Source organism: Coenobita brevimanus, chromosome 98 (assembly GCF_032717465.1).
Source record: "Coenobita brevimanus isolate Jiangsu-jjx chromosome 98, ASM3271746v2, whole genome shotgun sequence".
Classification (NCBI taxonomy): domain Eukaryota; kingdom Metazoa; phylum Arthropoda; class Malacostraca; order Decapoda; family Coenobitidae; genus Coenobita; species Coenobita brevimanus.
In genome coordinates this window covers 12,520,001-12,544,899 of record NC_137051.1, presented here as the reverse complement: position 1 = coordinate 12,544,899, position 24,899 = coordinate 12,520,001, and the positions used below count along the sequence as shown (strand labels likewise).

The window sequence follows — 24,899 nt, the reverse complement described above, 5'->3', positions numbered from 1 at the left end:
GGTAGCACAGTCAGTCAGTCAGTGCTTTGGACTGTGAAGGCGGTATCACACTAGCGGTATTTTGGCAACTAGATCATGGCGGTAACTCTCCTCGTGACTGCCACTGCAAAGGCCAATATAAATGTGTTGCCAAAAAGATGTTAACAAGGTAGAGTGCTTGGCAACCTGTATTATTATTATTATTATTATTATTATCATCATCTTCAGAAACCCAGGTTTAGCAGTGTATGGTGCTAAGTTTAGTCAGTTATGGCAGTTATGTTATACAAACGCAACATGACCTTACTGTAATTACCCTGCTACAGTTATTGTGTGCATTTCTTAGCATAAGTTCAGAATAAGGTCACTTGTTGGTATATGTTTCACGTCTGAACGTAGCACTCATACCTATAAATCCCAAAGTTTCCTGCCATGGTGGTTTATACTCTTTAGTGTGACCTTTATGTTACGGTAGTGATAATAGGCCGGGTCGTAGTAAGTGTGAAATATTAACTGCTGCCGTAATATCACAGGGATAGATAGGAAATGAGGGAAAGAAAAGGAATGGAATGAGGGAAGGTGAAGAGAAGAGAAAGCGAAGATGGAAAGGACTAGGAATGATGACATGAGAAGAGGGAGGAAAAGTATGGAAATTGTGTGATGGGACAGGTAAGAGATGAAAAAAGTAGGAGAGAAGGGAGTAAAAGAGAAATATGGAGTAGGAAGGACTAAAAGAGCTAGGATGAGAGAATAGAAAAGACAAGAGAAAGGCGAGGGGAATAGGAAAGATGGAAAAAGAAAATCAAGAAAAGGAAGGGATAGAGAGCAAATATCATTCTTTAAATTTACATCCATTTTCTGTCTGCTTGACCCCTCACATCCGCAATCTACCTGCCTGAAGTTTATCTGCTGTTCCCGCCCACCTGCCGTGTAGTTAATTAGTGCAGGTGAGGCAAGGTTAAGCAGGATATTCATACAGTAGGCTTTACATGTACATGTTTTTACCTGAAGTATAGCATTACTTATCACAGGCAAAGTTATTATACATGTGTGTGTGTGTGTGTGTGTGTGTGTGTGTGTGTGTGTGTGTGTGTGAATTGGATAAATCTTTGTGACACAAGCGAAACTGAAACACACATTGCCAACCATTGTAGTTACTGTAAAGGGTCTGTTAAAACTGCCTTATCCTTTTAGGCGTGTAAGAATTTTTTTTATCTTAATATGGAGGGGGTAAGTGTGAATAATTTGGCAAAGTATTCCCTCAGCTAAAGGAAATTACCTGAATTCAAGCATTGCAGAAAAGCGATGAATAACAGAATAAAACAAGTGCTTGGGGAAAAAAATCCTAGCAAAATGTGTAAACGTTCAGTATTCATTGATATGAGAGGGTAAACAAGTGATGCTTGAATTTATGATGATGGAAAAATAAATAAGGTCATTTAAATGTGATTATATATAAACAAGGTAATGTGAACATTGTGGTATGTAAACAGGGTAATTGTATATCGGCATTACATTCTTGCCTTTGTGATGTGTCTGGGTAAAATATCATCAAAGCAGAATATTGGAATCCATTGTGCTATGAACGTGCTTGAATGTAATTGCTAAAATCATCCGCCTCTCACCACCTATTGCACATGGCACGGATGGCTTGCAGGGGGGTCTGAATGTATTTATTATTATTATTATTATTATTATTATTATTAACAAAGGTGCTTATTAGTGGTGAAGGTTTTTTTGGAAGTGCTAAAAGACTCAGGGTGTAATACCTGTATTGGTAGTAGTATTAATATCATCACTACGATGCGTCCTATGTTATCCATGCAACCTTCAGATGATTTTATGCACCTTCGGAATGTCGTCTAATTGTTGAAAAGCTTTAGAAGCACATTCCACTTATTTCTCCTTCTTTGAGAGATCTCCTCTAAGGTGAAGAGAACAGTGTGGAGGTAACAAGAATAAACTAACATCAGGCAACGGGGATGATGTTTCAAGTAATTGAACACTGACTTTTTTTTTTTTTAACTCTTGCTGTCAGTCGACTTTCTTTAAGGGAATTTTTTGTTGATAAAGGGGTTAATGAAAGGTATATCAAACCTCCCCAACATGGAAATAGTATCTACTCAGAGCTTAGTAAAATCACCTGAGGGTGACAGAAACGTTATGAAAAGGTTAAGGCAGTAAGTAATTGCTGTGAAAGAAATAACCGAAATTTTGTACCCTGAACGTACCTAGGAATCAGGTGAATTGGCATTTACCCCTTGTTTAAGATAGATTTTAATACTATATATATAATTGTACACACACACACACACACACACGTATGTCATATAACTGAAAGTGGTTAATGGAAACTGTATCTGATGACCTTGCAGTGATGGATCCATTTTATGGTGAAAAAAGAAGTCTGACGGTAACATAAATGACAAAAAAAAAAAAAAAGTGGTATTGAAGAGATGGCAAAATCGTGTGTAGTTGAGAGAGAGAGAGAGAGAGAGAGAGAGAGAGAGAGAGAGAGAGAGTATGGGATCATCGAACTGAGAAAAGAAAAAAAAATACTGAAACTTTACGAGTGCCAGCCTTTTAACGAAAATAAAAATAGTAGCCGGAACCTAAATGAGCCCAGTTCTTTGAGGCAGATCACACGACCTGAACAGTAATTAAACGCATTTTTTTTTTTTATTAATTCCTTCACCCACAGGACTGTTCTTGTATTTAATTAATGCTGTTTCCCAGACGATTTTATTTGGCGTAGGAAGGATCTGAAGTAGTGACGGTGCCCATTTTGGTTATCTGTCTCCCATGCAGATAGAAAAGTCTCCCCAAAGCTGTAAATTCCATTCTGTCTTATGACTTATTTTCAGCTGTAATCATCTCATCACCAGACGATTTTATTTTCTTTAAGGAGGGATATCTAATAGTGAAGTGGTTAATGAAGGCAGTATTTTAACCCCTAATGTTTGAAAAGTCTCTCGTAACCTGGGTAACATTGTCTAGGGATAGTAAAAATGAAATAGAAAGTACATCTCCGTACTGAATAGGTTAATGGGATAATGATATTTTTCCTTGACCATACCAGTATGAGAAGTGTCTCCTAACCTGAACGAAGTCGTCTGAAAATAGCAGGAGTAAAAGATACGCCACCGGATTCAAGGGGTTTATTTCAGTCGTCGATAGAAGTACTGTAATCAAAACAATCTGTTTTCCGTGCTAATTATATTATTACGAATGGAAACTCAGTTTCTCTCACTTATTAGCTAATATCACTGGATGATTATAACGCTCGGTGAACTGTACTGTAGATTATATCTGAAACGATCTTTAATGATGATGTGTAAGGATAAAACTGAGTGTAATTAGTTTACTCCTCACGAGTTTTAGGATTCGTGGATCTGAAATATGTTTGGTTGACAAAATAGTAAATGAACGATTACTTAGGCAACAACGTTATTTCTGCACATGAGAGCATATGTCTGTTTCCCTCTCAAATATAAAACAAGTTATTCCGAAATAACTTGCTCTATGATGTTAGTTTGATATGTAATCTGCTACTACATATTTATTTTCTCCGATAATCATTTTACTTAGTATTCTTCCCTTTCATTCTCCAAAATTATTTTTTCAACTCAGCCCATCCATAATATTTCACACCTTTTCCACCTCGCTGCAGAATGTCCCTTTGTTCCAAAATCACAAAAGATATCTAATTGTTATATGTTGTTTCCCTTAGTAGTTGTCTGATATTCGACTCTGGTTTAGACATTCCTTCGTCATTAACCTAACCCATCATAATGTACCCACTTGTTCTGTACCGTTTCCTTTAACATTTCAGACATACTCATCTTTGTTGTAGGCTGCCCCTTTGCACCACAGTTGCTCACCTTAATTGGTTCTTGCTGTTTCCTTTAATATTTCACACATATTCCTCCTCGCTACGCCCTCTCTCCTCGCACCACAGTGCATCACTCGCTCCACCCCACTCCACCTGTCGTTACTCACACCTGTCCTCCACCACCTAGCCAATTAGTACATGTAGCACAAGGGGACGTAGCCAGACGCTGTACATTTAGGTCTGTGCTCGTGGAATTCTGTAGTAGGTAACTAATCTACCAATATATATACCAGGTGTAAAATATGCTAATTCCTGACAAAGAGGAGCCTTGCTGTACATGTATTTTGCATTCTGTCTGTCTGTCTGTCTGTGTGTCTTTCTGTCTGTCTCTCTACATATATATATATATATATATATATATATATATATATATATATATATATATATATATATATATATAGACACACACACACACACTCACAGTATCTATCTTTCTTTTTCTTATTTTCAGGAGTTACAAAACTAGGACTGACTTCGTCCATTCCAGTAGAATTCGGAACAAGTTATTCACCGGTACGGTAATAATAGTCTGGTGCTGAAGTTAAACATCCCTGGCGAAAGTTAACGCCGATGGAAATATAATTACGATTTTTATTACAGGAGAAAAGACAAATTAGAAATGATTTGCATAACAGATATTTGGGGAAGTGATGCATATGGAACAGCACAGGTGGCCTTGTTCACTGATCAAAGTTTCATTTATCCGTGTTAGCATTTTCATCGCCAGGAATATTAGGACCACATCAGCATTAGAATCATTTAGAAAGTAGAATCCCGTCAAAAAATAATAATCAACCGATATCTTATGGTCGTCAGAATCAAGATAGAAAATTATTACACCAACAGTAGTCTCAATGGAGAAATAATAATCATATCATAATCAATATTACTCATTAACATTATAACCAGTATATGTAAGGCAGAGTATAAATGTAATGGTAATATTGTTCACACAGTACACAGTGTATATAATATCTCTCTTAATAAATCTCTTAATAAAAGTTATGTTCTGAGGAAGCAATATGGAGTGAAAATGGAAATGCTATATACAGAGCCACCATTTATAATGGCTGCCAAGTATAGGAATGATATACAATATAGACATTCTCTCTCTCTCTCTGTGCATATATATTTATGTACCGTAGGTAGTTTGATAGATAAATAGGTAGCTAGATAGATAGATAGATAGATATAGCTATAGATATAGGTAGATAGATACATAGACATAGACAAAAATGTGTGTGTGTGTGTGTGCGCGCGCGTGCATGCGTGCGTGTGCATGTATGTACTATATGTATGTATGTATGTATATCTGTATGTATATATGTATGTATGCATGTTATCATCCTGACAGGCCTACCCTGGTGTTGCAAGAGCGGCCGTATTGCAAAAACCTTGGTGTTGTGTTGTTGCAGTGATGGGGGTGATGTGATGGACTGATTGATTGATTGGGAGGGGATGGAGGCCTGGTTGTCTGATTAGCGGATTTTTGCCATTAGTGTCATTTTATCGGTTTTCTCTCTCTCTCTCTCTCTCTCTCTCTCTCTCTCTCTCTCTCTCTCTCTCTCTCTCTCTTCACCCACCCTTTTTTTTCTCTCTCTCCATCTAATCACCTCCCACACTTTATGTCCCCACCCTCTCCTTGGTCTTACTTTTCTCCTCCCTCCGTCCACCCCTCACCATCATCACCATTATCATTATCACTGTCCCTGTAATTACCGCTGGCGATGACATTACCACCCTCGTTAAAATATATGTGTATATAATTGGCTCCATCAGCTAAATCAGTGCCAGGTGCCAAAATCCTGATGTAATCCCTCGCAATAGAGACAACGATTAACGCATTCTCTACGATGATGGATTATATTAGTTTACTTTTGCCATCTCCAGGCGATTTTGTGGAGATTCTGACGCGTACTTCGTTAATCCTTAAACATTTAGGAGACAAACTTTAGTATGGCATGTGAGTCAATGTTTAATTTACATGGTAGATTCAGTGTGTCATTTATCTATCTGTATCTGACGCATTTTGTATTATTCTATGCAGTGAGTCCTTCATTCCATCCTACTCTGCCCTCCTGATTGTAAAGTCAGTAGTTAACCTTTTGACAGCCTAGGGGTTCTTTAAGCTGAATAATATGGTCATTCGCCGGGTGGAATAGCATACGAAACTCTTTGTCTTAGGCCGGACGTGATATTGTTAAACATTTTTAGTGTTTTCCGATTCTCTTAAGCTTTCTATATTCGTCTGATGTAAGCCAAAATATACTGTGAAGTAAGTATCCGGTAGCCATATGGTTAAAACATAAGTAAAATTATATAAAGTGATAGTAGTGAATGTGGTTAAAATAAGTAGACTTTTACGGCGCCTATCTTTGTCCACCTTCATTTATTTTCACCTTATTCAACCTTTCCCTCTTGTTTCTCTTGTTTCTCATAATTGACTTTTTTTTGTCTCCTAAATACTGCTCATCCTTTTTTCATACCCTTCCACCACCTTTTTTTCTCTCTCTCTCTCTCTCTCTCTCTCTGATATTCATATTTTCTCTTGTCCCATCTTTTCTCACTTCATTTTTCTTGGCATTACTCCTCTTCTTCATTTTATTAATCCTGTTTCTCGTTTTTCAGTCTCTTCTTTTTTCTCTTTCTCCTTTTCATCATCATCATCATCGTCAGAATCTTGCGCTCTATCATCATCACAAACATCAACATCATTACCATCACCATCTTCCTCCTCCTGCTCCTTATCATCATCATCATCATCATCATCACATTCATACTCCTGATCTTCCTCTTATCCACTTCGCCATCATCCTCTTCCTCCCCAGTCTCGCTCTTCCGCAGCTGGCCCTCCCGTCTAAATATACCGCTGCTTTGTTAGTGGTAGTGTATAATGCAGGGAGAGGCGTGGGCTGCTACATCGCGGTCCTCTCCTTCCCTTTAAGTGCTTTACAGGTCACGGGGTCAGACTGCCAAGGGGGAAGGGGAGGATGAAGGGAGGGCTTAATCTTTTCAGGACGATGACTGCCCATTTTGTTTAATTCTCATCGATACCTTTTTATTTAGGTGTAGGTGGAGCCCCTGGTAGTCTAGGGCCTGTCTTCTCGTGGGTTATGGAAGCTCCCTAACACCTATTCCTGTGCGGTTTATTTTTATTATTGCACCTTACTGTCCAAGTCTGTGTTATATAAATCCTTCAAACATCGCCACCATACTCTGCATAAATAACATACAAAAGGATATTAACCAGCCACAACCCAAAGTAAATCGCTAAGGACGAGGTGCAAAGGAGCTTCTTCAACCAACGAGAATCCTCAGAGTACGATGACACCCCGATTTGCATTCTTTTTGCAGTTTCAGGACGATTTTATTCAGCTTAGTAGAGGATTTGTTAAGTGGGAGGATCAGATTTACACTGCTGTACCATGACCCTCTCACCCTTTTTTTTTTTTCCCCTCCTGCTGCAACAGACGATCATATTCCTGTTTGGAGAGAGAGAGAGAGAGAGAGAGAGAGAGAGAGAGAGAGAGAGACAGACAGACAGACAGAGACAGGCAGACAGACAGACAGATTCCTTGTATGGTATAATGAAGGGATGGAAACAATCCTTACTTAACCATTTCTATACCAAGATATTTCATTATTATTATTATTATTACACAGTCTCATTAAGCTTTCATGTGGCAAGACGTTATGGTGGGGTTAAAAGACTGTGGACAGGAGCGCCGAGAGACAGAAATGGAAGGAAAAAGGGAGAGAAAATGGAGAAAAGGAGACAGATGGGAATAAAGGAGACAGAAATGAGGGAAAAGGAGACGCGGAAATGGGAGGAAAGAGGGAGAGAAAAAGGAGAAAAGGAGACAGAAATGGGAGGAAAGGGGGAGAGAAAAAGGGAGAAAACAAGAAAGTGGGGAACAAACGAGACCGAAATGGAAGGGAATAACACGGAAATGGGAAGAAGGGAGACAGAAACGAGAGGAAATGAGACAGAAATGCAGGGCTGGAGACAAATTGGAGGGAAGAAGCAAAATAGAGAGAAGAAAACAAATGAAATGGAAGGAAACAAATGTGATATAAGAAGAAAAATGTGAGAGAAGACAGATGTGAAGAAATGTGACAAATGGGAAAGAAGGAAACTGAAATGGGAGGAAGGGAGACAGAAATTGAAAGAAAGGATGCAGAAACAGGAAGAAAGGAAACAAATTAGAGGGAGGAAGGCTGGAAGAAAGGGAAGGGGCTGGGAAGGATGGCACAGGGAGGGAGGATGAAGTGTGAATGAGTAAGGAGGAAATGTTAAAGCGAAACTATAAAATTGAGGAGAGAGAGAGAGAGAGAGAGAGAGAGAGAGAGAGAGAGAGAGAGAAAGAAATGGATGGAAAAGAAAAGGAAATGGAAGCAAAGGAGAACAGAACAAATGGGAAGAAAGAAGTCAGGAAGAAGTGGCGGAAAGGAGATGATAGGACTGAGAGAGGAAAAAGTGGGAGGAACGAAGAAAAGTAGGAAGGAATAAAAAGAAGGAAAATGATGGGAAGAAAGGAAAGAAAGAAATGATAGGAAGGAAATAAGGAAGGTGGAAAAAAAGGAGGAAAGAGAGAACAAGGAAGTAAGAAATTGGGTGAGGCCGTGGCGTGCGTAGTATGAGGTTGGGGAGAGTGGTGATGGTGGTTTGGAGAGGCTCAGTATTTGTAGATTGGAAACGGTGTGTTGGGGATTTGGCGGATTGGGCAGTGAGAGAGAGAGAGAGAGAGAGAGAGAGAGAGAGAGAGAGAGAGAGAGAGATTCTGTATTCTTTAATGGGCTACCACTCGTTACAAATATTGCAGTGAGGAGGAGATGCAAGGGTGTGCAAGGGACAGCATGGTGGAATGATGAGGTGAAACGAGCTGTGGAACAAAAGAAGAAGGCATATGGTGAATGGTTGGCGAGTAGAGGTAGGGGAGAAGATGAGAGAGAGAAGAGAGAGGTATATGTGAGCAGGAGAAGGGAGGTTAAGAGACTGGTGAAGGAGAGTAAGAAGAAAGTGGATGAAGAGTTTGGGAGGAATCTGAGTGTGAAATGGAGGGAGAGTAAGAAATTGTTTTGGAAGGAGGTAAAGAAAGTAAGGCAGTGTGAAAGGGGAAATAGTAGGGGAGTGAAAGATAGGAATAATAGATTGTTGGTGGAGAAGAGAGAGAAATTGAGGAGATGGAAGGAGCACTTTGAGGATTTGTTGAATGTAGAGAGTGAGAGCAGTGTGAGTATAAGTGGTTGGGGAATGGCTGGGAGAAGAAGAGATGAGAGGAGGGAGGAAGAGATCAGTAGGTCGGAAGTAGTGGAAGCGATGAAGAAGATTAAGCTGGGAAAGGCCCCAGGAATTGATGGAGTGTGTGGTGAAATGCTTAGGTATGGGGGTGAGATTGTTGTGGAGTGGATATGGAAGTTGTGTAGATTGGCTTGGGAAGAGGGAAGGGTTCCAGAGGACTGGAAATCAGGTATAATTGTTCCTCTGTACAAAGGAAAAGGGGAGAGAGAAGTATGTGGTAACCATAGGGGTATTTGCCTTCTTAGTGTGACTGGTAAAATATATGGTAGAATACTCATTGATAGGGTTAGGCATATGACAGAGGAGCTAGTTGGAGAAGAACAAGGGGGATTTAGGAAGGGAAAAGGGTGTGTAGATCAGATATTTGTTCTAAGATGTTTAGTGGAGAAGTATCTAGAGAAGGGAAGGAAAGTGTATGCTGCCTTCATGGACTTGGAGAAAGCTTATGACAGAATAGATAGGCAAGGTATGTGGAAGGTATTAAGAATATATGGAGTGGAGGGGAAATTGTTGAGTGCTGTGAAGAGTATGTACGAGGGAGCTAGGGCTACGGTGCGAGTGGATGGTGAGCTGAGTGAGTTCTTTGATCTCAATGTGGGACTGAAACAGGGGTGTGTGATGTCTCCATGGCTGTTTAATATATATATGGATGGGGTTGTAAAGGAGGTGCAAGGTAGGGCAGTGGATGTGGGGGTGGCCCTAATGAATGAGGGTGAGATTTGGAAGCTTCCGGTGTTGCTGTTTGCTGATGATACAGTATTGTTGAGTGAAGATGAATGGGAGTTGCAAGGTTTGGTGAATGAATTTGGGACAGTGTGTAGGAGGAGGAAGCTGAAAGTTAATGTAAACAAAAGTAAAGTTATGGTGTTTGAGAGGAATGAAGTCACAGAGTGTGCAGTGAGGTTGGATGGTGAGGATATGGAGAATGTGAGTGCATTCAAGTACTTGGGTAGTGTGATGAGTAAGGATGGAACTTTGGGGGATGAAGTACGTGAAAGGGTACAGCAGGGAAGAAAGGTTGTTGGTACACTGAAAGCAGTGATGAGAAATAGGGAGGTGAGTATGGAAGTTAAGAAGTCACTGCATGATGGTATTGTGATCCCTACCCTGACGTATGGAAGCGAGGTGTGGACCTTGCAAGAGGGGAACAAGTCAAGAGTGAGAGCAGTGGAAATGAGTTACTTGAGAGGAGCATGTGGAGTGACGTGGAGGGACAGGTTGACGAATGAAGAAGTGAAGGAACGTTGTGGGGTAGATGTGGATGTGATTGAAAAGATTAGGAGAAATACACTGAGGTTGTTTGGACATGTGGAGAGAATGGAGAATGAAAGACTGACTAAGAGGGTGTATGTAGGTGAGGTGGAGGGAGGGAGAGGGAGGGGTAGACCGAGGATGAGGTGGAGGGATGGAGTTGAGAGGTATATGAGGGAGGGGGGGGTGAGTTGGGGGGAGGGGAGTCAAATGGTGGGTGACAGAGTGACTTGGAGGCGTTTTGTCTGCGGCCACCCTTTGCGGGATTAGGGCGTCGGGCTATAGATAGATAGATAGATCATCCATCAAGGTACACTCAGCCCCATCACCATCACGTTTATTCTGCTCCATATTCTGTTCTCATGAAGTCCTTTATAATGTGGTATTTGAAATTTTAGCGCATTTTTTTTTTCCAGTGCATTGTTACTCATTCAAGACGATTTTAATAATCTTGGGATAGATTTTCGAACTGAAAGTTAAATATTCTCTTAATTAGCATCTTAAATACAAAAGACCTCTGCTAAGTTAAACACTATCACCTGGGGGTGGTAATAATAAAACTACGTTATCCAGTAGTAGTTAAAGTAATTGAAATCATAATGCACCGCTTGGAAAGGGTTATCAGATATGGTTCTGTACTGAATGATAGTAGAGAGATCATTGTGAATTAAAACAAAACAAAAAACAAGGTGGGCGAATTTTGAGTGTAAAAACATGATGGAGAATTTGTTATTAGACTAGGCAAGAATATGAAATAAAATAAACACAGTAAAGAAGTGTTAGTGTAAAATATGACTAACATGTTTAACTGACTGCGAAGTGAAGGAACTCAAGATAGAAGTGGAAGAAAATAGAAAGGTTGAGAAATTCAGGTTTATAAATGGACATGAAGACTTGTGCTCAATAGGAGGATACATGAATGCTGACTAGACGAGCTTTGTGTTGTGGAGGAGGGGAATGTAAGATTAACCTGTTTTTTAAGAGGTGAGAAAGAGGATTAGTGGCAAGTGAAGGGGAAGGGTGTGTTGAGAGTGGAGGTGACTGCTGAGGGAACATGACAAAGACGAGAGAGAGAGAGAGAGAGAGAGAGAGAGAGAGAGAGAGAGAGAGCAAATGCGGTATACTGCAGGCTAATATAAATGAATGAAGTTTGGCTAGTTCAGCAGAGGACTAGTTAGTGCAAAGCTGGCAGAGACAGTTTGTGTGAGAGTGAATGTGTGTGAGAAAGTCAATAGTAACTGTAATTTTCGGTTAGTTTATCCACTTCCGTCAATGGCTGAATAAAAACAGGTCCTTAATCTAGCATCCTAATCTAAGGAAGTCAACAGGCTGACCCTGGCTGCTCCTGAGGATAGCCAGCACACTACCAAGCCTCAACCTGGGCTGGAGTGAGGCTTAGACACAAGGGGACAAACCGCCTAATCTTCACCCCACGCAGTTTCGAATCCTTGCAAGTCTTCCACCACAGCATTCCTTAAGCCACACTTGACGGGAGTGCACGCCTCCCTCACGCAGGCAGCGCGGTCAGAAGGGGGCTTGAATTCGGATCACTTGGATTGAGAATCAAGTGTTCTGTCGACCGCGCCACCCGTATGTTGTGGTCTTGTAAATGTGTGTGTGTGTGTGTGTGTGTGTGTGTGTGTGTAAAAGAGAGAAGGGAGGGAGTGCAGGATGGTTGGAGAGAAGGTATGTGCGAGACAATTAGGGAGAGTTGAATAGTGTGGTGTGTGAAAGAGAGGGAAGGAGTGTGGGAGAGTTTAGACTGAGTGTGTGGGAGATTAAGGGAGAGTAGGTACATGTGTGAGAATGAGTGAAAAATTGAAAGCGAAAGTAATGAACGTGTGTGAAAGTGAATTAGAGATACTGACTGTAGGTATGTATGGAACTGTATGGGAGGGATGGGGAGTGTAAGTGTATGCTTGTGAGAGAGAGAGAGAGAGAGAGAGAGAGAGAGAGAGAGAGAGAGAGAGAGAGAAAGAATGTACGTGAGTGTGGTAGGAGGGTGTAAAGGTGAGGAACTTTGTGGGGGTAGGGTAGGGTAGAGTCTGTGAGAGTATAGGTGCATGGATGAGAAAAAAGCGAAGGAGAGTGTTGTTGCATAGGGGAGAGTTAGTGTGTGTATGAGAGTGAGGGAATATGTAAGAGTGAATGATGAAGAGCAAAGGAGAGTGAGGAGTGAGGAAGAGTTAAATGTGTGTGTGAGAATGAGGGTGTGTACAGTATAAGCGAGTGAGAGAGTGTGTGTGTGTGAGGAAGTGTTTGAGTGATGGAGTGTATGAGGGAGTGTGTGAGGGAGTGGGGGGGGGGAGGAGAGTTGGAAAGCGTGTGAGTAACGTAATTAAGTGAGAGTGGCGGCAGTATGTCGCATTTGGGGTGTAGTTAATTGTGGGTGCTGGTGGTGGTTGATGTAAGTGGGTGTAGGTGGGTGTAGCCGGAGTGCTGCTGGAGCTACTCGTAACTTAAAGGGTGATAGGTGTAGCTGCTGGTGCGTGTACCGTGGATTATACTGTGTGTTAGGAAGTAAGAAATAAATGTTGAAGGCTTGCAAGTTGTGTCCTTTTAAGAGAAAGTAGTACAAAAGGAGTACCAGATTGAAGATAATTTCAGTTCGAGATTCAAAGACCCGCAAGAGGTGTGGAAGACTGAAGCTCGTAGGCAGAAAGACAGTATGAGAGAAACATCTATAGTAAACAAGGTAGTGTACATGACTTAGGAATACTGATTAACGACCATTAGGGAACTCGAGAGAATAGTGGCGTGTTGATAGACAGGTGCTGTGTGCCCTCCTTAATGGGAGAAACCATATAAGCTGTGGCTTGTGTGCTTGGGGTAGTAAAGCGAAGGTAATGCAATGTTGCGGCGAAGTGAGAAAACTGAAAAGAGTTAGTGAGAGGAGGGGAGATGTGACGAAAACCCTTCGACTACACCCAGTCTGGAAGAGTTGTGTGTATGTGGAGTAAATGGCAGTGGACATCGCTTAACTGATAACGGCCGTTGATGGTGAACAGCAAATAGGTGTAGACATGCATGACAGTGGATGTTTGTCGTTTTGCATATATGTAATGAGGGGTGCGAAGGAGTGTACGTAACGGTGGAATCAACTTATATTGGATGTATATAGTAGTGGGTGTGTATACGATGGTCACTGAAAACGTAGGTGAGTGTTAGTGGTAGTAAATTTTATGTACTTGTCGATGAAGATAGTGGTGACTGCAAGTGTTGATACTTGGTTGTAAGTGCTTGAAGGTGCAGATGTGACTGCGTGTAGGTGGGTGTAGGTGCAGGTGGTGATCATTACCCTTACTGGTGGGTGTAGGTGGCGGTGGGTGGGAGAGCATGTGTAATAAGGTGCATTAATCGTGTTTAACAATATTAAAGCGGATGACACGAGTGGCATGCATAGATAAGTGCAGTGGATTAGGCGCGGCATTGTGTGCTAGGCGGGTGTAGCCACGGGTGTAAGTGGGTGGATTGGGGGGTAGGTGGGTGCACTGGGGTATAAGTGGGCTGACTGGGGTGTTGATGGGTTCACTAGGGTATAGGTGGGAGAACTGGGGTGTGGGTGGGTGGACGGGAGTGTAAGTGGGTGGCCAGGGATGTACAGTAAGCAACAATTATCATGTCGTGAAATTTGGTGAAAACATAAGCTAACGGGCTAAGCGTCTGGTACATTCCGCCGTCTGTCATACGGACGGTTCATAATGTTTCACGAGTTACATTTAATCTTCGGACAAAACCGCGACACGACTACTGTTGCTCACTGTACGTGGGCGCACCGAGGTATAGATGGGTGGACTTAAGTGTAGGTAAATGTAAACATGTGTGGATAGGTGCAAGTGTGCGTATATAAAATCAATTAGGCTAAGGTGTAGCTAGGTCCACTGAGGTATAGGTGGGTGAAGATGCTTGCGAATGGGGGCAATGAGATGGGTGTAAATAGGTGTATTGAAGCCTAGCTGAGAATAGGTGGACAGAATTTGAGGTGTAGTTGGGTACATGTGGGTGTATTGAGATATAATTAGATGTAGATGGATGCAGTGAGGTGTAGGTGGATTCAGTGAATGCTGATGGGTGTAGATGGGCATGAATGGGTGTAACTAGAGAGTTGGCCTGCAGTCCTAACGGACCCGGGTTCAAATCCCGCTGGTGCAGGGAACAGTTTAAGGATTTGAATTTCATAAAATCAGACTTTACTGTTCTACCAGAAGACTCGCCGACATGTCGTAAAAATACCCCCGCTAATACCAATACACCAGTCCTGTATGAGACAGCCCTAGCATGTATTCAGTATGGAAGGTGGGTGTTAGCGCCGAAGTGGTGACATGTAGAGGTGTGCGGTACGTAGGAGGACTACTGGGCCTTGAAAGCAGGCTGTGAAGCCTATGCCCAGAGTCGGTCACATAAAAAAAACAAAAAACAAAAAACTTGGTTTAGGCTGAGTATATTGAAATGTAATTGGATGTACTGTACGTGAGTGGTTGGTATAGATAAGTGTGTAAGTGTAGGTGGGTTTATTGAGATGTAGGTGGTAGAAATCTGTGTATGAAGCCCATCAGTGAGTCTGCGTTGTAAACAGGTGAGTGAAGATGGGCATATACTGACGCACTGGGGTAATATAGATCAGTGTAAATTTGATCCCCATATAACGAAAATCAAATGTTAGTGAATGTACTCGTAAATTATCGTAAATGAGTAAGTTATGACAAAAGCTGGGATAACGTATATTCATTTAAAAGGCGTATGGTATAAATAGATATTACTGTATGTATGAGTATGTGTATATATTAATTAACAGATTTGGACGTAGATATGTATAGGTGGATGTAAATTACAGAAGTGTGCATCGGTGTAATTACAGTAATTTACATAGGGATTTTGAAAACCTACCGTCAGTGAGGACAGGTAAGTGATGTGTATAAGTAAATGCATGTATGAACTGTCAGGCGTAAACAGGTGTAAGAGGATGTAACAATAAACAGTGAAAAAAGCAGGAGTATATACATGTACGTGTTAATAGAAATGTAAACAGAAATATTAAACTTGAAACTGAGAGGTGCACATACGAATTAATTTAGGTGTAAAAAGGTATACTCTCTAGCTTGTATTTAATTAAGACGCCTGAGTAGCAAAAGGAAAGGTAACGCAAAACTTACGGAAGGTTGAGTTGAGGACAGCTGGGCTACAAACTCCCCCTTCACCTCTCTTTCCAATATTTTTAAGGCTCCCTCTATTTTTCATCCGGCCGTCAGCTATTTCTTTTTGACTCCATCTCTATTTTCGTTGGCTGGGCTATTGGGAGTCGGGGCTTTTTTGATTAAATTGTGCTTGGATGTAAGAGAGAGAGAGAGAGAGAGAGAGAGAGAGAGAGAGAGAGAGAGAGAGAGAGAGAATAGTGGACTAGCTAAAGAGGATAGGCGATTACACAAGCAGAGAGCCAGACAGACAGCTGATAGAGAACGAGGGACAGAACAGATTGAGAAACAGGGTTTGAAGGGAATAGTATGAACTGAGAGAGAGAGAGAGAGAGAGAGAGAGAGAGAGAGAGAGAGAGAGGTTGGGGGAGAAGGAAGTACAGAGTTATGGGAAACAGACTTGGAGAGAGAGAGAGAGGGGGGGGGCAGGTAGGACAAGGGTGTGAGAGAGACGCTCGGAAATTGGAGAGAGAGAGAGAGAGAGAGAGAGAGAGAGAGAGAGAGAGAGAGAGAGCTACGGAGGGAGGTGTGAGAAATAAGCAATCCAAAGAAGGAAAGAGGAAAACACGAGTTTAAAAAAATTAATTAAATTCCTGAAGAAATCCGAAGTCAGATTTGTAACAATGGAAATCCCCACTGTTGCCGCTGAGAGAGCTTAAAAAAAAAAAATCTTTATATATTGTTTTTGTAGCGGGAATTCCGCAGTAAAAATGTTCATTGAGGATTTGACGCTAGAATGAAAACAGAGAGAGAGAGAGAGAGAAGGCAATCCAGAAAGATAAAAAAGGAAAACAGGAGTGAAAAACAGGCTTTGCGAAATTAAACCCTTCAAAAAATCCAGAGATATCGTAATACAAAAATAAAAATCCCACTTTTAACGTTGCGACAGCTTAAAAAATTCGTATATATTGTTGCCGTAGCGGGAAATCCTCGATAAAAATTTTCATACAGGATTTGACGCGAAAATGAAAATTAAGTTAGGACGAGAGAGAGAGAGGGGGGGGGGGGTCAATTGGAAAGGGATTCGGAGACAAGCCTTGACTTTCGAACATGCTGATTGGTCGGTGTTGGAACGTTCGGACACGGGAGGCGGATTAGGCTTTTTAGAAAGAGAGAGAGAGAGAGAGAGAGAGAGAGAGAGAGAGAGAGAGAGAGAGAGAGAGGAAGAACTACTGGAAGGGAAAAAATACAGTGCAGGTAGAGATCGGCAAAGAATCACTGATAAATAAATCATTCTCATCAAAAGAACATGACGAGACAATATTCACATTAACACAGTCATTACAGTATTTTTACACCCTCATGACATTTTCAAAACAACCATTACCTGGATAAAAAGAGTAGTGTTTTACATTTATGATTGTGTATTGGCAGCGTTGATGTATGTGATACCTTTTTATTTTCTCATATTTTTCCCATAGCGTGCAGTATTCCATTCAGTTATGATAAATATTTGCTGCTGCTTTCGGATTTACTTTTCCTATTACTTATATTTTATACTCGTCGGCCTATTTTTCCGTTGTTAATCTTTGTCATCCTGAAAGTTAGCGTTATTAGAGTAGATGATTTACCTTTTTCCGATTCTTTTTCTTACTGATTGTATTTCTAAGAGCCTGGTTGATATTTAGTATATTATATTGGTGTCAGTATTTTGTATTTGTTAATATCTTCTTTAGTGGTATGCATTTTCTCAGCTTTGTAAAACTGCCTGGTCTTAACCTGCATATAATACCGAAGGGCGTCCATAAAAATAAAAGTGTTCAGTGGGTGATTGACATATTGTTTAGATTTAACACTGTTGGTTGTTTTCTTGGTGACGAATGCTACGAGAGAGAGAGAGAGAGAGAGAGAGAGAGAGAGAGAGAGAGAGAGAGAGAGAGAGAGATTATTGATACAACTTGAGAGAACATCGTGACAGACAGGCAGACAGTGATCACAATTCTGTTACTGATTTTTTTTTTTAAATAACAAAACAAAGGACGGAAGAACAAATGAACAAGAAAAAATAATCCGTACACCAGATCACAGGTGTCCTCCATTCGTAAAAAATCTGTAACAGTTGGACGTGAACAACCGTAGGTTGAAGTTTGGGGGAAAAGCCACCCTGGGGAAGCGAGTTCCACAGAGATGCAGTTCGAGGAATAAAAGAATTCTGATAGGCAGAAGTTCTGCAGTGTGGCAGTTTGACAGTCCAGTCATGAGCGCTATCAGATGCCTTGCAGCGCGGGAAGGTATGGAGGAGTGGCACAATAGATACAATTTCGTCTGAGCATTTGCCGTAAAAGTATCCACGAAATCATGCAAGGGAGGCAACATTCCTTCTTATTTGAAGGGGAGGTAGTTCATTTGTAATAGATGGGTTATTAATCATTCTAACAGCCTTGTTTTGAATTTTATCTAGTTGTTTTAATGCCGCCTCTCCACATTCATTCTACAAAGGTAAGCAATATTCCAGCTGAGAGCTCACATGGCTCTTGTAAATTATAGCAACATAAATTTTGTCGCAGCGGTGTGTTATTCAGTGATTTATCCGTTCTAGTGTCGCTGTGCAGTTATTAGTAATAGTACTAGTATTTTTTGTCTCCGATTTGTGATTTGTTGTGACGGTGATTATTGCCAAAGTAATTATATGGAAGGCATGTGTTTTGCATTATATTATTATTATTAGCTGTAAATATTTCATGGTACAGTATTTTACTTTGTTTTGCTTTATTGCTTTTATTTCTTTATGTTGCTTTACTGTTGGTGTTTTATAATTACTACCCGTCCCTAGATTGTTTTCACTCGATTTGTCTGTCTGTTTCTTTGTTTGTCTGTCAGTCTGTTTACAGCCTTACGCGAAAACTGCTGGTGCGATTTTGACTAAATTACAGGAATGATGGGCTATGACCTTCAGATAACCCGATTAAATTTGGGGGCAAATTGAGTCAAGGCCTAAGCTGTAGGCCCCCAAAATGTAAAAAAGATATAGTTTTTCGCCAAAACTCCTTTCAAATTCGTCATATCGACAGGAAACCAAAACCTAAAGGTGCATCTTTCAATTCTGCATCCTATAACATGCCTCATTGCTTCATGGGGGTCACACCCCTATTAGCGGTAGGGGGGTCAGCGTCAGGTGGGTCGGGCCTAAAATTTCAAATGGGCATAAAATAGTCAGTTTTTGTCCGATTTACTGCAATTTTGATATGTGACATCTTTGACTAGATATCCTGTTGCGTTCATACGTCAGCACTAAAATTACTGTCGGGGACTGGTTTCTCATGCCTTGGCACCGCTTCTTTTTTGTAAGTGTTCTTACCGTATTGTATATTTAAGAGATATTACTGCTGGCCATTTTATCATTATTATTTAAGATTTTATTTTTATTTTTTGTTAAATGTGCTGACGGTGTGTGATTGCCATTTCAGTCATGGGAGCCAGACGTCCTCGTGGCTGCCCCCCCTCGAAAATTGGGAGGGAGGGGGGTCGGGCCTCCCCTACGGATGGGAGGCCGCCACCGACAAGGACGGAAAGCAGTATTTTATCAAGTAAGTCCCCATTCTGTGTTCTTCCGCATAGCAACTAAATTGTGTGTGTGTGTGTGTGTGTGTGTGTGTGTGTGTGTGTGTGTGTGTGTGTGTGTGTGTGTGTGTGTGTGTGCTCCCGCATTATGATCAGTGTTTCATATCGGTAAGGAACATCTCAGTAAATGTAGTTAGATGTATAGTAATTGATATGCATTGTACTGTATATGACCAACGTACATTGTTTAATGTGACAGGCTGTAGAGATACTACTGGGGAGATTAGCTGATGAGAAAGAATATTAGGTAGAAATGTCAGTCTCGGGAAAAAAGGAAATATATGGTACACATGTGCGTCTTGAGATGAATGCGGATCACACACACACACACACACACACACACACACACACACACACACACATATATATATATATATATATATATATATATATATATATATATATGGGGAGGCGGTGGCAGAATCGGTAGAGAGACGGCCTGCAGTCCTAATGGACCCAGGTTCGAATCCCGGTTGGGGCAAGGAACAGTTTAAGGATTTGAATTTCATAAAAAAGCAGACTTTTCTGATCTACCAGATGACCGCCGACATGTCATAAAAGTATCCCCGCTAATTCCAGTACACCAGTCTTGTTTGAGACAGCCCTAGCATGTATTCAGTATGGATGGTGGGTGTTTGCGCCGAAATGGTGACATATGGAGGTGTAGGAGGACTACTGGGCCCCAAGGAGGACTACTGGGACTTGGGAATAGGCCCTGAAGCCTTTGCCCAGAGTCGGACACGTAAATATATATATATATATACAGTATATATATATATATATATATATATATATATATATAGAGTCGGACACGTAAATATATATATATATATATATATATATATATATATATATATACAGTATATATATATATGACGGGAAGAGATAGCCGAGGGACATAGGGAGGGAGGTGGTTGTGTGAGCAAATTTATATGTGGATGTACGTACAGACAGATTTCCATTGCTGTATATGAACCGATGTTGATGAGTTTACCGTGTATAGCTTATTCGTATAGTTTACGTTCACTGCATAATAAGGATGGTTCTTAATGTTCGTATCAGTTGAAGTGGTTCACGTTGCCTACATTAATACTGGTCTGAAAATTTCAAGCCAACTTGGGATCAAACGTGGCAAGATTCTTCACAGTCATAGCCATGTCCTTCCTGCACAAATAATTGTGTAGTTACGACAGGGAATTGATTTTAAGTTTCTTTGTGAATGTCAGCCCTTACCACGCCCTGCACTGATCCAGCCTTGCATCAGGTGCTCACCACCAGATTATGAAGGTCAGCTTAAAGCACCATGCATATTTTATCCCAAATCTGTTGTGCAGATGCCATTATAAATCTTTCTAGATAGCTCTTTGTGCACATTATATTTCTTATGTCGGGTGTCAAAAATTCTCATTAGAAAACGAAAATAAGTTACGCCACACTATGCGTCTTTTTTGTTTATATGATCTCTGTCTTTGTTATTGACTCATTCAGCGTCTTCATTTTTATTTAGTCTTTCTCTTACCTGTGTGTTCACTTTTCCTCGTCCCTGTTTACCCAGTCGCCCTTTTCCATATTTGTTTAGTCTCACTCCCTTATATATTGAGAGTCACTGTTTCATATTTTCATATTAGTTTAATTTCCTCTTCCCTTGTTTACTCTCTTCCCCTCTTCCCTTCACATGAATAGACACATAGACAGACAGATGGGTAGGTAGGAAGAGAGAGAGAGCGAGAGAGAGAGAGAGAGAGAGAGAGAGAGAGAGAGAGAGAGAGAGAGAGAGAGAGAGAGACCGTTTGCAGAACAGAAATGAATACAGTACATATAAAATTCAACCTGACACAGCTGTCACCACGACGAGAATATTACCTGATGCAGCGCCAAGAACTGCCTCGAAACGTTTACTTTCATTCTACTTTTTTTTTTTTGTTCTTTTCCAAGTTTTCTCAAAATGATGTTTGTCTTTCATCTTTTTCAAAAATATTTAGCAAGGACAGAAACCGTGAATGACTGCCTGGAGAAGTTAGTGTTGTTCAAAGTAACCTACATAGTATGTAACGAAAGTACTTGCCATAGTTTATGCTGTTAGTTATACAGCATAAACTCTTCGTAGCACCTTTTCCTTAACAAATATATATTGAATGATACAGCATGATACTCCCCTGTATGTTCATTATACCTGCCTGATATCGTCATAGCTTGCATCAGTAGCACACAATACAATGTCTGGTGTCGTGTGCAATATTATTCATTGAGGAAGAAAGGTGATGAAATATCCCAAACCAATGTGAATGCTATTCCTGAATGTGAGTAATGTGATTGAGGCAACACCTTACCATTGTATATCTTTGTCTGCTTTCTCGATTTCGACCACTTTGTAGTTATGCTGAAGTGTTCGGTGCTTCTTAATCCTTTCACTGCATTCATCGTATATAGAAAAATAATACCTGGAGATAACAGAAGATCATCCGAATGTATTTGTCATAATTTATGTATTTTTTATACAGCATAAACTCTTCGTAGCACCTTTTCATTAATTACATTGGTCTGGTTTCTTCCTGCTAGACTGATCCTGTTCAAGACTGTAACTGGATTACGAGACTAGACAAGGATAGGAAGGAAGTCTATCCTGCGTCCACTAAGCCTTCCAGTCGAAACACTTTTTGCATGTACACTGACACAAGCGGCTTGTTGGTCGCATCTGCTTGCCGATCAGTAATCCGGGACGCCCCAGACACCTCGGGGTAAATTGTCCTTGAACTGTTCCACACGTCCCTAATGAATTTCCGAAGCTGGCTGAGATCAAAGGCGTGGACCAAAGCCTCGTAAAGCAGCAATATTCGGTTCAATCGACTCCTCTTCACCACGCAGCTGCTGGGTTCTCTCTCTTTCTTCAGTCAGAGGCTTCACTGAAAATCTCTATAGATCCTGTTGCAGCCATGTCTTTTGGGGCACGAAAAAGCAGGCTGGCTCATTTCCACCTGTGACCATAACTCCAGTTCGTGCTTAAAACAAGGAAAGCGCACAAACTTTCCTCCTAAGTACGCACGCAACTGTCGAATTTGCAGTCTAGGCCTGAAATCACATTGCACTAAGCTTCAAAGTGGTTAAAGATTTTTGTCATGTTAACTCAGACGCAGTATATATCCACTTATATTCCTCAAAGACATCCTCATGAAGTCAGAAGATTAAAGGCAAAAAAAGATGTAACCCTCTGACTGAGGTGGTAGTTATGATACTGTATTCTCACTAACTACAGACGGTTTTAGTCAGTAGAGAGAAACTGCACGTTGTCAGAGGGTTCAAGGAAACCTCAGTAGTCATTACACACACTCCAGGCGATTTTATTTAGCATGTAGAAATACCACGTTGTCGTTCATCAACACCTGTAGTCATTTGATGCGGTCAGCCTGCATCCCACATTACAAAGTGCAGTCAGCAGCGAGAGAGAAAAACCGCACATGCCCTCTTATCATATGCTTCAGAGACCACCAACAAAGACTGTGCTTTTTTCCACACATTCGCGCCCTCAATTTTAATAATGCAACTCAGTTCAAATTAGAATTAGGAGTTTATATTTTCAGCCAAAAATTTCGTCTAAAATGTGTATTGATCTACAATAACTCCGCATCCAAGGGAGGGGTGATTGATGCTTTGAATTCGCGCGTATTATCATGCCAATATAGCCACACACCAGAATTATTTCGTCATATTTTTAGTTTTTTCAGCGGAATATTTCGTCATTAATATTCCGTTAAGCGGACTAGGTTGCCTGGTCGCAAAAGCTGCAGTGTGTGATAATAATGATGTGATGATAATAATATTGAAAAAAGATACAGAATTATAATTGAACTTGTAAAGTTAAGCGGAGTTTTGATAATTGAAATATGGTTGTAGCGATAATGGTTGTTGTTTGTGACAGTTGTTTTGATGGTGGTAGTTATGATGATGGTTTTGGTGGTGATGGTGATGTTGATGAGGTTATGATGATAGTTTTGGTGGTGATGGTGATGTTGGTGAGGGTTATGATGATGGCGGAGATGGTGGTGATAGTGGAGGTTGTGGAGATGATGGTAGTCGTGGTAGTGGTGGTGACAGTGATGATGGTGGCAGTGAGACCGGGTGGTGCTACCATGACAACCATCACTACTATCATCGCTCCTTTCAGTATATTTCGCGTCTCACTGGTTGCCTGGCTACCACACACACACACACACACACACACACACACACACACACACACACACACACACACACACACACACACACACACACACACACACACACACACACACACACACACACACACACACACACACACACACACACACACGGGGGGGCAAAAGTGAACCTAAGAGTAAGGTGCCCTGGCATAATGATATGGAAGAATTAAGCCCACATTTGGAAAAGTTGTGTGTGGGTTTATGTATGTATGTCTATTGATAGATAGAAGAAAGGCAGATAGATAGATAGATAAATAGATAGAAAAAAGGTATATAAATAGATAAACAGAAAAAAGGTAGATAGATAGATAAATAGATAGATTGATAGGGAGCTAGATAGAAAAAATATAAACAGAGACATGTAGATGTTCGGGGATATAAAAGAGTTGCGACCCTCCCAGGACCCTCTTTCGCGGCCTGTTGCACACCTTCACGCCACGTTGTCCAGGCCATGAAGGGCAACTGAATCACAGACACGAGGGTCACGCCACTTTCTGTCGCTGGAGGATGGTGGAGTGACCCGCCCCTACCCATGGACGAGTAAAAACATGTGCTGCAGGAGTCCGCACTGTCTTTGGTTTGGGAGCTTTCGTAACACCTCTTTCTCAGCGATTGTTTTTTTCCACTGTTACCTGTTTCTATCATGTATATCAGCAATGCAAAATATACCGTCATTTTTTTTATTGTTTCCTCGTCAGTTTCTCTCGTATATCGACATTAAAATGATTTAAGATAATATGGAAAAGAATATGAAGGTACAAAATGCATAACTGATCGATAAAGAAATACCACTACTTCTCCAGCACCAGTGAAAATATGACTCATTGTCCGTGAATGGGAGTCGCAAACGTCATCAAGCAAGCATGAAAGAGGTGCATTTATATAAATGGTCGTGTAGGAATGTCCTCTACACCCTTTTCTTTTCTTCACTACAATGACGCCTTGATGATTATATTATTAGTCACCAGACGATCCTATTTTGGTCAGGAGAGACTTTACAGACTAGAGGGGTTACATCCTCGTATTATAGCCTTCAAGAAATTTTACAATAGGCTTCGAAAGAACTTTAATGACTTGAAGGAAATCGTGTGAAGGTAGCCAGGGCAAAATGTAAAGAAAAAAGACCTTGTAAGAGTGTAGGGACTAACTCTTTGTGTCAGAGTGCTTCCTTCAGCCGAAATAAATCGTGTGGAGGAAATTCCTATAAAATCCTGCAGTCCCAGCCGTCCTTAACAGGTTAATGACTGTCCGACCCGGAATGGGATCGATATTCAGTCAACTTGAACGGCGACAAGGGTGTCGGTCACTTGGCTCTTGGACGCTCTTTCGCGTAAAATGGCTTACAGGTTCACAAATAAATTCATATGCAAAAAATTTAAGCCATCTGAACAGTTACAAATAGTCTTACTTACTTACGCACGTAAGAAACATGCTTTAATCGAGACCTTGATCTGTACGAATATACAATCTGAATTTAGTTAACTCACATTCACGTACATATGTAA

The 24,899-nt window shown here is 40.9% G+C and overlaps 1 protein-coding gene across 2 annotated transcripts in view; it reads left to right on the top strand.

Annotated features, from left to right (window-relative positions):
• Positions 1-24,899, top strand: part of LOC145414265 (uncharacterized) — a 356,239-nt gene that overhangs the window by 10,267 nt on the left and 321,073 nt on the right. For both annotated transcript variants that reach the window (XM_080283866.1, XM_080283865.1), the window contains exon 2: positions 19,024-19,143. In XM_080283866.1, coding sequence (XP_080139992.1) covers positions 19,024-19,143 — 120 coding nt within the window. The remainder of the gene's footprint in view (positions 1-19,023; positions 19,144-24,899) is intronic.